The sequence below is a fragment of the Falco biarmicus genome, chromosome 10, assembly GCF_023638135.1.
Source record: "Falco biarmicus isolate bFalBia1 chromosome 10, bFalBia1.pri, whole genome shotgun sequence".
NCBI lineage: Eukaryota > Metazoa > Chordata > Aves > Falconiformes > Falconidae > Falco > Falco biarmicus.
The window spans coordinates 6222100-6236639 of NC_079297.1; the positions used below are offsets into that span (position 1 = coordinate 6222100).

Here is a 14540-nt window from a genome sequence, read left to right on the forward strand (position 1 = left end):
ATATAATTACCTACTTATCAAACTGTAAAGGAATTACATACCTATTGTGTAACACACTTTCTGTTCTTTGAGGTGGACATTTAGTATATTCCTATTAAGAACTCACACAGTAATGCCAAACAGAAAAAAGGGAGAACAAATCCAAAGAATTTTCTCTTTCTAACATACGGTACCATTAAATAAATAAATGATCATTCTATGTCGTTTTGGTGTGTTTTTTTTTTTATTTGGGACATTTATTTTGCTATCTTGAATGCAAAGGTTTAACCTGACAAGCACTACACAGACAGAAGTGTATGCCATGTTTGTGTCCTTACAGCACTTGAATCATTCTATAATCACCAGGTACTGAACATCACTTATTTTCTGATGAGAACAAAGTCATTCTCAAATGGATCTGAGTCAGAATGTAAGAGTGAAATCCTGCCCATACTGAACTCAACAGCAGAAAATTTCCCCAGTGACTTCACTGCCCTCTGGACTTCCACTGAAGGCTCAGGAGCTCCTGGTGCACAAAAGCTGTGTATACAGGACAGCTGCAAAAATCCTCCGGCCCAAAATCATGCCACAGATCGCTTGACGTGCGGCCTAACACACATGCCAAAGCCCAAACCTTACCAGGAGACCAGTTTTTCAATGCTTACAGAACACAGTATCTTACTTGCAAAGCCTTTTCAGATATAGCACCAAAGGTCCACCCCGAGAACAGCCCACAGCAGCACGGGTGGCACGTGTGGCTCCCCCGCATTCCCCAGCCCTGCGGCACGAACCTCTCTGCACAGCCACCTCCAGCTCTGCCATGTCCCTCTCTCCCTGCCCACACCATGATTCCCATAGCAAAGGGGATGGGACAGCAATGCCAGGCAGCCTCAGAGCCCCAGGCACCTGCCTTCCACCCTAGCTCTACAAAAACCTCACTGCACGATGCTGGCCATGAACCTGCTTTGCCTCAGTTTCCCCAGCTCCCCTTTGAGTGCTACCGATAAAAACAGCAACAGGTATCAGCAAGAAGTACTAGTCAGTGCTGCTCAGTTTGAGCGGATTCTGAAACACAGGCTCCTCACACTTCCCAGTGTCCATCAAAGCACCTTAAACAGAGTTCATGCTATCTATCCCTTCTTCCCTCTAAAAAGTTAAAATAACCCCAGAACGCCCCCTCCATTCATACTAAGGTGGCTGTGGAAGGGTGAGGAGCTGTGGCAGGCCACAGGCTTTGGTGGCCGCCTGCCTCCACAGGGAAACCCTGGCAGGCAGCAGGGTGACCCTCGTGAGGGCCAGGCAGTGCTGGGGCTAAGGCAAGAGGTGAGCAGCAAGACAGGACAGAGCCCCACGGCTATGTCCCCGCTGCATGTCCCCAGGGCTGTGCCCACAGTTTGCACCCCCAGTCTGTAACATTGATCCATTCGCTTGGTCCATGCCCTGCATCAGCATCCCCGGCTTGCACCCCAGGTCCATGGCCCCAGTTTGCGTTGCCCCATCGGTATACCAGAGCTGGTGCCCCTAGTCTGCACCCCTGGCTGCAACTGCCACATCAGTGTCCCCAACCAGCACACCCCAGCCAATCGTCCCGACTGTGTCCCTGCTCCACGCGCCCCAGCTGCTGTCACAGAACCATAGAAACGTTTTAGGTCAGAAAAGACCTTTGAAACCATCGAGTCCAAGTGTTAACCCAGCACTGCCAAGCCCACCACTAACCCATGTCCCCAGGCACGGCATCTACATGGTTTTTAAACACTTCCAAGGATGGTGACACCCTCGAGGCAGTTTGTTCCAATGCTGGACCACGCTTTCTGGGAAGGCATTTTTCCCAATATCCAATCTAAACCTCTCCTGGTGCAACTTGAGGCCGTTTCATCTTTCCCATCGCTCGTTACCTGGGAGCAGAGACCGACCCCCACCTGCCCACAGCCCCTTTCAGGCAGTCATAGGGAGCAATAAGGTCCCCCGCGGCCCCCTCGGGGGCTCACTCTAGGGTGCTAGGCTGCACCCCCAGCCGCCCCTCATCAGACTGGTGCCCCAGCCCCGGCCACGCTCCAGCCCCTGCACGTCCCTCCCGCAGCGAGGGGCCCAGAGGCGCACGCACACCCCGCACATCGCCCCCCGCCCGGCGGGTACCTTGGGGGGCAGGCTGAGCAGCACGGGCAGCAGCGCCAGCGGCGCGCACAGCAGCACCACGAAGCGCCGCACGCTCCACGCCTTCTTCACCAGCGCCCCCAGCGCCGCCATCCCGGCCCGACGCCACCGCCGCCGCCGCCGCCGCCGCCGCTTTATCCCGCGGAGCCCGGCCCGCCCCCGGGAGGGGCCCCGCCGCCCCGCCCCGCCCGCCCCGGCCCCGGCCCCCCGGGTCGCCCCGCACGGCCGTGCGGAGGGGTGAGGGCGGCGTGCGGAGCTCCGGCACCACTGGAGCGTGGAGGGGTCCGCCGGGTTGCGTCTGGTCTGCGAGTAACTCAGGCTCGATACACCTGATGTAAAGAAATAGTACGAGCGTTTGGTAGGAAAAAACACCCGAAGGCGGCGGCTGAAACACCGGGTTTCCCTCCACGGCCCGAAACACCGCACCAACGCACAAACGCAGAAAGGCTCAAACGCACAAACACAGAAGCGCACAAACGCACAAACACACAAACGCACAAATGCACAAATGCACAAACACAGAAACTCACAAACGCACAAACACACAAACGCACAAACACAAACTCACAAATGCACAAACGCACAAACAAACACACAAAGGCATCAACGCACAACCACACAAAGGCACAAACACACAAATGCTCAAAGGCACAAACACACAAACGCACAAACGCACATCGCCAGCGCCTCAAAGGCGTTAGAGAGACGCGGAGCTGCCACTGCCTTTGACAATTCCATGTCACCAGTGGCTCAGGGGTCTGACAAGCTGTTTGCAATGCCACCTGAAATGCTTTTTTGGTTGTTTCCTTGAAAATAAGTGAACACAACCAAACAAAAGGCCAGTGGTGCGGAGCAGGACGGAGCCATGGGAAATCCTGGAAAAGCAGGAGGCAGAGCCTTGGCTCGCACAAGTATGAGCCCCAGCGAGTGAGTAGCATATGACTGTACCCTGGCTGCCCTTAACATAGCCAGACCCACGCAATTAAGGATGCTTCAATCATAAATCAAAAAGAAAACATAAAAGCTGGCCAGTTCTAGATCTGAGGGCAGATTTTCCTGCCAGCTCTGCCCTGCGTCAGGATCATCAGGAAGAAAATGGGAAAGTACGAGGGCTAGGAGAGGATCCCCCCTCCGGACCCAGGTAAACCTCAGCGAGCACCGCAGAGGTTGCCAGTCCCCGTCAGACTGCGGGGAGCCCAGGCAAGAGGCACATCGCAGGACACTGATGCACTATCAAGATGAGCAAGAGATCAAAGTCAATAGAGCTGAATTTTCTCTCTGCTCTTTGCATCACCTGAATTCTCACCATTGGAGGCTAAATAAAGCTGAGTAGGGAGGAGAAAAAAGGGAAAGCAAAATAGCACCCTGACTTAGTACTTCACCAGCATTCTTTGAGGGCTTTAAAACATATTCAAAATATGGGTCAGCTGGCCCCATATGAAAAATGTAGAAAAATCATGTTCAGGAGAGAAACCTTTCTCTTTTCACAGTTAATCAGCTCTGTGGAGAATTACTACCTCCACGCAGGTCACTCGTAGAGTATCAAATTGGAGTCAGATGCATTGGATAAAAAAAGCAGACCCCACTGAGGAAAGTTCTCTCCAGCTTACAAACCCCATGAATCACTGGCACAGAGGGAAGAAGAAATTAGAGAGGAAGAGTGTGGCAATACAATCAGCTTTGGAGACAGGACGGTACGCCTGTCTGACCAGACTGTGCTCCAGGTCTGGATCCACCTCCTCTGTTCCACTCCCTCTCCTTAATGGCATATATAAAATTTTGCACAAATAGTAACAAATCAGTTAATCCCCCCAGCCATCCCGGGCAGGAGCTGAAGGGTGACAGCATCACCACCACGGCTCTTTTCAAATAGCGGAACGGACACAAAAGCTTTTGCCGGGCACTGCCGGGGGCCGCTGGCAAAGCAAGGATCCGGCATCCGCCTGGCGCCTGGCCCCGCGGCTGCCCAGCCCTGCTGGCAAATGCACCTTCCCTAGGGGCCCAAAAGAAAGCACAGGGCTGACCAAGAGAAAGCTGCAGGGATTTTTATCTTGCCTTTCTTTAACTGCTCGACAACATGGGTGAAAAGTTACCATGATAAAAAAAAAAATGAGTAGGAGAGTCCTGTGCTGCCTTAATACCACTCCAGTGGGCTGGGGTTGTGTAAGTTGCTTTATAGCTCAGGTAGTGGTGCGTGATGGAGAGGATGGGCAGATGGATGGTGGAGGACCTGAAAGAAAAAATTCAGGCCATCAAAACAACGCAACTGCTTGACAGAGGTTCAGCTCAGCCAATATACCCATCCACCAGAGACTGGGAGCACGTGTACAAGTGTGTGCCGCATGCTGGACCACAGGAGCTCTACAAAGCTTTTTCTCTCAAAATCAACTTTGTAAGTTAAAAAAAGCTTCAAAAGAATAATAAGCCATCAGTGTCACAGTCTGTTCTTTCTCTCACGAAGATACAGACTGCTGCTAGTGCGGAGGGCGAGGGGATCAGGAGCACATTCCCCCTCCGAGCCGTGAGTCACGTCCCTGCCCGGACAGCCCCTTCTCCGATCCCCCCGGCCCCCCTCGGCTCGGCAGGGTGGATGCTGGGCTCAGCCTCCAGCGCTTCCCAGCCGAGCGCACTCTGTGGGGGCTACGCGCTGGTTCACTCGGCTTCCCAGGACTTCAGCTGGGAATTAACGTGTAATTAATTTGTTTCCTTGTAAACTCTGTTCCTACCACCCCATTTCCAGCTCCAGCAGCAGCCGTAGCTGCCCTTGCCGTGCCCTCCCTGTGCTCCATGGCCATCCCTGGGATCAGACCTCACTCCACTCCTGGGCCATTACTCTCCATTACTTACAGAGTAAGCTTAGCTTATTGCAAAAGAAAGGTGCCGCGTAGCTCCCAAAGGGACTGCTTTGGGACACAGCTTGCGCTTGGGCCAGGGAGAGGCTTTATTTGTCTGTAGTGACCCTCACATAGTGAACTCTGGGTTACAAGTGAGCTTTTATGCTTTTATGGCACTAACTTGGTTTCCTATCAGCTCTGATGGGAGAGGAGGGTTGCAAAAGGTTATCGCTGTTTTGCATCTTGCAAAACTGGAAAATATCAATTTCCTGCAGACATCAAGGCCTAGACTAAAAAAAGTTCACTCAAAAAAATGACAACATATAGCTTGTATGCGCAGTTTTTACGTATACACACAGTAACTGCAGGCACAGAGCAGCCACTGTCCAAAAGTCATGGTAACAGCATACCCAGATTATGCAACAGTATTTTCATTCCTGTTTGTTGCCATACTTGTATGAGTTTTCTTTCATGTCTGTTTTTCCTCTTAGTGGTCCTATAGGTCTCCAGCTCACATCTATCTCCAAAAAAACCCTTATTTCAGGTCTGCACTTATGGCATTAGTATGCAAAACAACTTGTTATTGGTGCAAACTGAAGTCAGGCTGGTAGCCCTGAGCTCGCAAGCTGGCTCCCCGCTCCCACAAGAGAAATCACTGATGATAGTCAGACACCAAAATAAACAAAAAAAATGTAACTCCATCAACAACCAGCGATTCCCTCAAAAATCCTAATGCTGCACATTCTGCTGATGGAATGCCTCTATTTCCATTGCATTTGTCTTTCCCTCTTCCCTTTTATTCCTCTTTCTACAGCTTATTCGCATGCTGCTTGTGTTTGTGGCACTTTGGTTGATTCCCAAAAAAAAGGTGCAGAGCAAGATCGGGCAGGTGCCTGGAAGCGCCTGGAAATGAAGCTGTTCCTGGCAGACCTGGGGTCAGTCCCCTGAGGCAACAATTCATTCTTATAAGCAGGAAGATTCAAGCAGCAGAAAGACCCAGAGTGAGCAACTGTCCATCCAGCATGCAGTTATAAATATTTTCTGTTGAAAGAACATTTTTCCCAAAGATAAATGTTTTCCCGGTGCTCATGATGGTGGCAGAGAGACCTCCAGTGGCTGGGTGCACCCACCCTGCACAGCCCTACCGCCTGTCGGTGCCCCCAGCAGGCCCGGTGGGGGGTCTGGGGGGATGAAGGCCAACACAGCCTCTGGGGCTGGTGGGGACACCCCCTCTGGGTAAACCAAAGGGCAGGACATCACTGCTTCTCCCGGTGTCACACGGAGCTGTGACCATCCTCCGTGTCCGGATCCATTGACAAGGGTGGGACTGAGCACTGGGCTGCTTTGCCAGTGGTGGAAATACAAAACAAGACAGTCACTCTGAGTTAAAAAGAAGTTTGGGTTTCTAGCCTAAAAGATCATTTACCTCTTCCCAAAGATTATTGCTTCAATTTCAATTCAAAGAGTAATATTTATTTTATTGGTTTTCCTTTTAAACTTAAACAATCTAAACTGAGTTGCAAGGACTTTTTACAAAGTCAGACCAAACTCTGAAAGAATACTGGTGGCTTTAAGCTGCATTTGCAGCAGATAAACTGTTCATGTAACACAAAAAAAATGATGAGTCCTATTTTCCTTATGAGAATGCATGCACATTAGGCAAAAAGCCCAAATATTAATAATGCAATGGCAAGTTATATCGATAACATAACGATTCAGTGTCACTTATGACCATGCAGATGCACTGAAAGCTAACACAGCAGCAAGCCAAGCTATCCTCAGCCAAACCAAGACTAGAAACTCCACCAGCCTCGCGAACCAGCCAAGGAATCAGCGCTTTTCATGTAAAGAGCTGCTGCCACAGGCACAACCAGCAATACAGCTGAGGCTGCAAGACGTGGGGTGGATGCTTTGCAGGTCCAGGGTGTCCTCTTTGCTGGACATGCACCTGCTGTGATTTTTCCACCCTCCAAGAGCAACAGCTACAGCAATCCATGTAGACACATCAGGCTGACCAAGAGGAAACATCAACAAGCTGTAACACAGATGTGCAAAAAGTAACACTTACATAACAAGGGAGAGTTTTTATCATGCCGTGAAAAAGCAAAACATTTTGCTTTTCATTACCAGTCATGTTCTGCTTTGTTTTGAAGCTCCATCACAGAGCAGATTTCGGCAGAGGCCAGTTGAGGAGTCCCTGCTGGAAGGCCAGTCCCACGCACTGGCCCCCGGGAGGGCTGGCCTCGCCGCAGGCTGCAGAGCCCGGCTGCACCGTGGGGCTCCATCTCAGAGCACCGCGTCGGCCGCAGGAACTTGCAGTCGAGCAGCTTTGTTTCTCCTCCTCTGTCCCACAGGGAGAGCTGCATTTTAATAAACAGAACGATAGTTGGAAACAGACTTCTTCAAAGGGATTTACAAACATAATTCAATCCTGGCATCACCGGGAGACAGTCAAAGCAGTGTTTGTACAGATGGGGGATGGCGGGCAGGGGGCTCAGGCGTGCTGCCTCCCCTCTGTTGGGCTGGGACCGGGGGCTCCGATCAGGCCTCGTTAGGGGACTTGTTAGCGCACACCGTGACACAGGGCCTTGCACCAGCAGCCCACAGGCCACCCTGGGGATCACTTTAAGTGACCCTGTGCCACCCGGGCCGTTGCACTCGCTCTCTGTGCAGGTAGGAGAGCATGCCACTGCCACGGCTCCTAACGTCCCGCTGCTCCCTGACCCCAGCCCGGGCTGCGGGGCGGGCTGGGGTCCCCCAGCCATAAAAACAAGCCCCCCGGGGGGGTCGCAGGGAGTGCTGGGGCCCCGCAGCCAAAGCTGTGGCTGGGCCGTGGAACCCGGGGCCCCACGCCGGGGCCGGGCACTCGCCCAGGCGGCTCCTCTGGCAAGAGGTGAATGCGCGCCGGGCACGGGCAGCCCGCAGCGCTAGGACACTTGCGCGGCCGCGAACCGCCCACTTCAGTGTTATAAAGCGGTAGCGCTGCGGCGGCGCCACCGCACGGAGTGAGCCCTCTACCGCGGCAGCGCATTGTGGTTCTCGACGGCGCCGCCCGCCACCCCCCACCCCCTCCCGCCTGCCCCGGCCCCTCCTAGCGCGGCCCCGGGCTGGGGTCTGCTCCGCTTTAAGCGAGGAGAAGACCCTCCATCCCCACCTCCCCTGCCAGGCAGGGCTGTGCCCGCTTTTGTGCGCTTTCAGACGGAGCAGCACCGGCAGCGCAGCGGATCGGAGCATCTTGCCCGACGACAGAGCGGCCCAACGCAGCGAGAAGTCACAGTTCCTCCTAAATCGTGGGCTGAAGTAAATGATAAAACTCACACACTCACCCAGCAGACTGCTCACGCCCCAGTCCGCTTGCAGTGCAGAGGACTGATCATCTTCTAACCCTTCTCCTGTGGGGTTTGTAAGTTTTTCCTCTGGGCCATCTTACCATTCACACTATTAGATACAGTAATCCAGATAATCAAGTAATACCAATTAAATGTTAGCGAAACACCCAGCACCACTGCCTGCCTCTGCCAAATGCCTACCGAGGCAGGCAATCGCAATACAGACGGTCCCTCTCATAAAGCTCCAAAAAAGGAAATTTACAGAAAACTTCTTGCTTAAAGTGTAAGTTTCTCAGCAGAATACTGCTCTCAGTTAACAATTTTTATACTTGCTTAAGGAAATACTATCAACTGAAAGTTAGAAAAGCCAGAATTACTACTGGGAGAAAATGAATGTGTCTGTATTTACCTGTAGCACTGTATTTACCCCATGCCCTGGAATTCAGTCTCCTAAAAATTTTCAGGATGTGTACAGCCATTCATAATTGATTGAAGTGCTTTGTTGTACGTCTTCTGCGAAAAGTAACACATTTGTTTTTCACAATTACCTTTTGTAGATGCTCTGGTATCCCCCAGGTCCCTCCTACCTCCCACAAATCCATGGCGCACAGGCTGAGGAAGATTACTCTGTATGATTCTAACCACACAAAGAAGAGGGCTAGTGAAATGACACTGTGAACTACTTTTTAGAATAAACATTTAACATTTAAGAAAGTAGCGACCTTTAGTTGTTTCTCTGGTGTCTGTGCTCCCATCTCACAAATACTTTGGTTACTTTATGACACAAACTTATTCAAATTTATTTATTTGAAGATACAGTTATTAAAATAGCAATCCGTCAAATAAAACCAACTGGAAGTATAAACAGCCGTATTTGCAGAACCCAAGCAATAAACATTTCTCCATCCCAAAACTTGCTCTCTTCTACCCAACCATGGTTCTCTTCCTTCCCCTTAGTCGTACTTCATCCAGCCTTTTGATCACTGGACCAGATTTTTTAGATGTAGCTGCATAGGTCTTTAGCAGAGCTTTAAACATATCTTCAGTGTCTGGATGGGTGCTAAGGAACGCTTTTTCCAGAACATACAAATCAACTCCTTTATCCTCCGGAAGACCTGAAATAAAACTGAGTCCAAAGTCTATCAGCACCAAGTCCAGCTTCTCCGTGGGTGACCGCAGAAGTATATTGGAAGTTGTGAGATCCCCATGGATAAGGTCTTCATCGTGCATTCTTGCTAACAACTCACCCATCTTCTCTGCTAGGATAAGGAGGCTACTGGTATCATTTCCACTCTGTTGTACAGAATTAATATAGTCTTGAACGGTAACCGAGTCAACAATATCTTCAAGATATATGGAGTTGGTGGCATAATCCACAAAGTAGACCACTGGAGCTGCAATCCCTATTTAAAAGGGCAAACAAAACACTACTGGTTAATGTACAGGATTTTCCAACTTTAACAACAAAACACACCTGCTACAAGTCTTAAGCAGAAATGCCCACTGAGATCACCCCCAGCCACCAATAACCCACGACTAGGAAAGCCCCCTGCCAACCCCTTTTCCAACCCAGGTGCACCAGCCTCCAGCCACAGAGGAGTTGGCAGCTCCAGCCCGGTGACAGGCTCAGCCCCTCCCGGGGTGATGCTCCCCACCATGCGCCCCTCCGGGGGGTGATGCTCCCCGCCAAGCCAGGCACGGGGGCTGCCGGGCCGAGGCCAAGCTGCGCTTTAGGGCGGCACAGCAGGCCGCCCTGGGATGCGAGGACACCACCGGCACCCCCCGAGATGAAGCAGGAAGGCCGCCAACGGCCCGGCGTTGGCTCTGAGCGCCGTGCACAGCCGGGGGGCACTCGGCGCCCAGGGGTGTCCGTCCCGTCGGGGCAGCCGCGCCTCACGCCGCCGCCGGGCCCACCTGCCCGCCGGCACCGCAGCAGCGAGCGCGCCTCCTGCGCCGTGCGCCGCCGGCTCAGCCGCTCCTCCAGCGCCGGGTGGCGGTACCGCTTCGGGACGCGGAGCTTGGCCACGGCCGGCCGCCCCAGGAAGAGCCCGCGGTAAACGTGCGCCTCGGCACCCTGCTGCACCAGCCGCAGCCCCGGCAGCGGCGGCGGCGGCGGCGCCTCAGCCGCCGCTGGGCCCGCGGCGGCCGCCTCGGCCATCGCGGGGCCCGCCGCCCCCGCCTCAGCCGCCACGGGGCCCGCCGCCCCGGGCTCGGCCATCGCGGGGCCCGCCGCCCCCGCCTCGGCCGCCACGGGGCCCGCCGCCCCGGCCATGCCAGAGCGCAGGCCGCCCGCCTCCGCCTCAGCCGCCGCCATCAGAGGGCACCGCCACCACACAGCGCCTGCGCGCCGCCGCTTCGGCAACCTTCGGCAGCCCGGGCCGGAAACCTACGAACTGCCCAAGCTCCGCCCCCGCCGCCTGTACCGCTCCGCGGCGCGCTCGCTATAGCGCGACCTGCGCCCCACTTCCTTCTTCTCTTCCTTGGTGCTGCCTTTTCCAAAATCCTTCTTCATGCTTCCCCCCTTACGGGGCGGCCCTCTGTCCACCTCTGCCGTGGTGGGGGGTGCGGAGAAGCTGCAGGATGGCAAGACTTGTGCCCGAGCCATCCCCAGCCCGGCATTTCCCTGCGTTTCTGCCAGTGCAAGAGCGAGACCTGCAGCTGCCGCAGAGCCTGCAAGCTGGATCTGCATCTCTCCAAGGCAGCAAGTGGGGTCTTGTGTTCCCCTCGAGGTGCTGCCAGCACCACCTTGGAGCTGCCTTCCCGAGCATCACCCCTGGGACACCACCGGGGGCATCACCACCAGGATGCTCCGGCACTGGGGCATCACCACCAGGACATCCCCCCCAAGGGCTCACTGCAGGCTCTTGGTGCTTCATGTGCCACAAGCCTTCTCTGGAGGTCGTGCAGAGCCACCGCAGCTGCCCACTTCGCGGCTGGGGGGGCAGAAGGGGTCTCCTCGGGTCCCCATGTCAGGCAGCACCAGCCCGGCTGCTGGCCCACCCCACTCACGCGGTGGGTCCGGTGACTCCCCCTTCCCCGAGCAGCCAAGCCCCACATCTCTGTGTTAGTAAAAGATGGACAAACCTCACTTTCTTGGGAGCTGTGTTTGGGTTTTTAAGGCACCCTGAAAACCCACTGCTCTACTGGGAGACCTGCACATACTGCAATTTATGCTCCTTGGAGGAGAGATGACACTTCAGCCCAGTCCATGTAAATATGTTTTCAATTGTTGCCTTTGGAGGTGCCACAAGTCCATTTTGTCCTTGTTTTCTCATCCACAACATTTGTTTCCTTTTTAGAACATTTATATTTTATTAACACATTCCATACAGCTTAGTTGTCATTGCATGGTGGGATCATGCCTGGCAAATATTTATCTTGCTTCAGTAACAACTTTTAAACAACCTTCCCAAGTTTTCAATGATACGAGTAATCCACCCCGCAATCCTGCCCACCCGTGGCATCCTCCTTTGGCTGCCCTCGCTGTGGCAGGGCTGCAGAAGCCTGACAGCTTGGCCAGGGAAAGAGATGCGTTCCTGGGCTCTGCGGCTGGAATTTGCAAATGCCACAAACAATCAAATAAACAAAGAAGTTTTCCCCTTGTTGTGGGCAGATTTTATCTAAGCATCCGTGCACAGCCTCCACAGATGTACATATATAACCTATCAGCAAGTGCACACAGATGCCCTCAGTTCATTCTTCTGGTAAATATGATGGCCCTCTCTCATGCTGGCCAAAAACATCCTCCAGAGCTTTCAAAATACAAAAGAAAATATTTTTGCTTTATTTTTCCCATTATTTTATTTATTTAAATTTTATCTTCCCTGTGATTTCACTTATTCTTTTCTCTTTGAATGCAATAAACAGTTGACATAGCCCTTGGAAACCATCTAGAGCCATTTACAATATTTATGGTATCACCCAGTATTTTTATTGGAATATTGAATCACCCCAGAGAACTGCACTGAAGCCACAGACTCTTTGGTAAATTGTTTAATTATGTAACTTTGTTCTCCTGGTGACAAGCATTTATAAACTCTCCTTTTACAAACAATGTAATTGAGTTAAAAATTGCAGCGCAGCAAACCAAGCTCATGGAAACCAAGGCAGATCCCATGGGCTTCCTGCTGTCCTGCCGATCCCTTGGCACTGGGCAGGCTGCAGCGCTGTGGGCAGCTCTCCCCTCACCCCCTGGCTTATTTAAGGATGGAGGCTGGAAATGGGTTGAATTTGGCTCAGGTGGCTCCTTGCACCCAGCTAAGGCATGTGTTGGCTCTAAGGTTGTGTCCCCAACCTGCAAAGTGTGGGCACAGGGATAAACCCTCCCATCTGTGAATTCACAGCTCTGACTCTCATCACAGCTCAGAGCTTCGGATCTTGGCCAATTCCCCCCGGAGAGGATGCTAGGGCTGTGGCAGGCTGTAGGGACCAACCACCGAGCCGAGGGGTGTGGGGATGCAGGGGAGCACCCTGGGCTGCTGCAGGCTGCCACACTGGAAGCATCCTTAAAATGTTCAGGAAAGAGGACCAGGACCCATGGGGCAACCACCAGTACTGACCAGCATTGCCAGCGAACCCCTCCCCGGTTAGGATAACATAAAAAAAGTAATGCATGCAGCCTGATGTTCATAAGGAGAAATCTCTCTGGGCTGTGAATGAGCATGCAATAAATGCAGGTGCCTGATGAGCTGGCTCTGTCCCAGCCGGCTGTAACACTGGTGCTTGCTCATGGATTGTCATTTTCAACAACAACTGAATTGAGCTCAGTCGGTTTGGACCCCTGAACCCTTCCCTAAGGGTCGATTGTTATTAGAGAAAATGTGCTTGAGTGTGTGATGACCGCTGCTGAACACCATCTTCCCCTTTCCAGGATGGACTTCTTTCTCCTCTCATGTTTGTATTTTAATTTGTGATTTTAAAGCCTCTTTTAGCTTTTCCACCCCAGAGGTAGAGTGTAACGTTTTCAGTAATCACAGCCGGGTTGTTTCCAAATGCAGGCTGCCCTTTCAAAGGCTCCTCAGGAAGCACATTCCTGTGGCTCAGCCCTGAGGATGCGCTGTGCTGATGGATGCAGGAACTCGAACCCCACCGGTCCAGCAGCCAAGAGCGAGATAAGGATCAGATGGGGAAATGGCACTGCCAACAGACACGGTCTGGAGAGGAGGAAAGCACTGCAGGAGGGAACGAGGTTAGAATCTTGCCCACAGGCATGAAGCATGAGCCAGTCCCGGTAGATCAAACCCTGCCAGACCTTCTCATGCAGAGCTTAGGGACAAAACTTCAACAGGCCCAGAATACCTGGTAACCATTAATGGTATAAGAAAGGTGTACTTTAAAAACCCCGAAAGAAGAATTTTTTCCCAAATTATCCTTGCTGTACATCATAGCAGGTTTTCACCTTTTTTTTTTTTTTTTTCCAGAGGACCATCATGCCCAGCCATGCGCAGTGTCGATGCAGCAGCTGCACTTGTGTACATTCTGATGTCATCTTTTTGGCCACCTTTTGTAAACATACCATAAAGCTCTGCCTACACTTCCCAGGACCTCACCTCCTTGCTGCCAGTGCTAATGATGTTTATTGCCCCACCAGAGAACAGGAAGCCTACAGAGAACAGCGGGGTGGCAGATAAACGAATGCTGAGTGACTGTGGAATAAAATATATTTTCTTCCTTCTGAAGACATTTGAGAAGGAAGGAATTGTTGAGGCAAACTGCAGACCATGTAGCCAAGAGTGGGTTTGCCCAGTGGCTGGTGAGGCCTGTAGATCCCCCCTGGCTCTCTGCCTGGCATGGTGGGGAACCACGCATGGATGACAGCTCCTCCAAGTCATAACACAGCTCACCCAAAATGCCTAGGCTTGAGCTCCGGGGAGTAGCTATGGGAGCCAGAGATCATGGGCAAGATCACACTGCAGCCCCAGCACCCAACCATGTTCCCAAAACATGAAACATTAGCCCAGACACATAGCTGTAGTGTTTGCTGCCCACCATGAACTGGCCTCATAAGCAGGGTCTTGGGGGAGAGAGAAAATTGCAGTCATTTCTCCCTCTGAGCATCATGAGAGCTGGTCATGATTTCAGAGTTCTTAAAAGTTCTTTATTATGAATTACAAATCCTATTGAAAAGCTCTTTCTATGAACACCATTGGCTTTTGTTGGCTGGGGTTCATTGAAGCCATTCTTCCCCAAGTGTGTGATCCCTGTTCAGCTGTCCGTTTGTATCTGATACCAGGTTTTAGAAGAG

The 14540-nt window shown here is 52.4% G+C and overlaps 2 protein-coding genes and 1 long non-coding RNA gene across 3 annotated transcripts in view; all 3 read right to left on the bottom strand.

Moving 5' to 3' along the window:
- Positions 1 to 2231, bottom strand: part of SLC13A3 (solute carrier family 13 member 3) — a 28393-nt gene extending 26162 nt beyond the window's left edge. The window contains exon 1 of the mRNA XM_056354716.1: positions 2116 to 2231. Within this exon, the coding sequence (XP_056210691.1) occupies positions 2116 to 2226 (111 nt within the window). The 5' untranslated portion in view covers positions 2227 to 2231. The remainder of the gene's footprint in view (positions 1 to 2115) is intronic.
- A 4187-nt stretch (positions 2232 to 6418) lies between these two features.
- LOC130156210 (uncharacterized) lies at positions 6419 to 7908 on the bottom strand. The gene is made up of 2 exons (XR_008824349.1): positions 7095 to 7908; positions 6419 to 7002 (listed from the first exon to the last, which is right to left on the bottom strand). It is a non-coding gene; the product is annotated as an uncharacterized LOC130156210 (long non-coding RNA).
- A 1163-nt stretch (positions 7909 to 9071) lies between these two features.
- TP53RK (TP53 regulating kinase) lies at positions 9072 to 10638 on the bottom strand. Its single transcript, XM_056355069.1, has 2 exons — positions 10211 to 10638; positions 9072 to 9699 (listed from the first exon to the last, which is right to left on the bottom strand). Exons 1-2 carry the CDS (start codon positions 10608 to 10610, stop codon positions 9221 to 9223), a joined length of 879 nt encoding a protein of 292 aa, XP_056211044.1. The 5' UTR covers positions 10611 to 10638; the 3' UTR covers positions 9072 to 9220.
- Positions 10639 to 14540: the final 3902 nt, after the last annotated feature.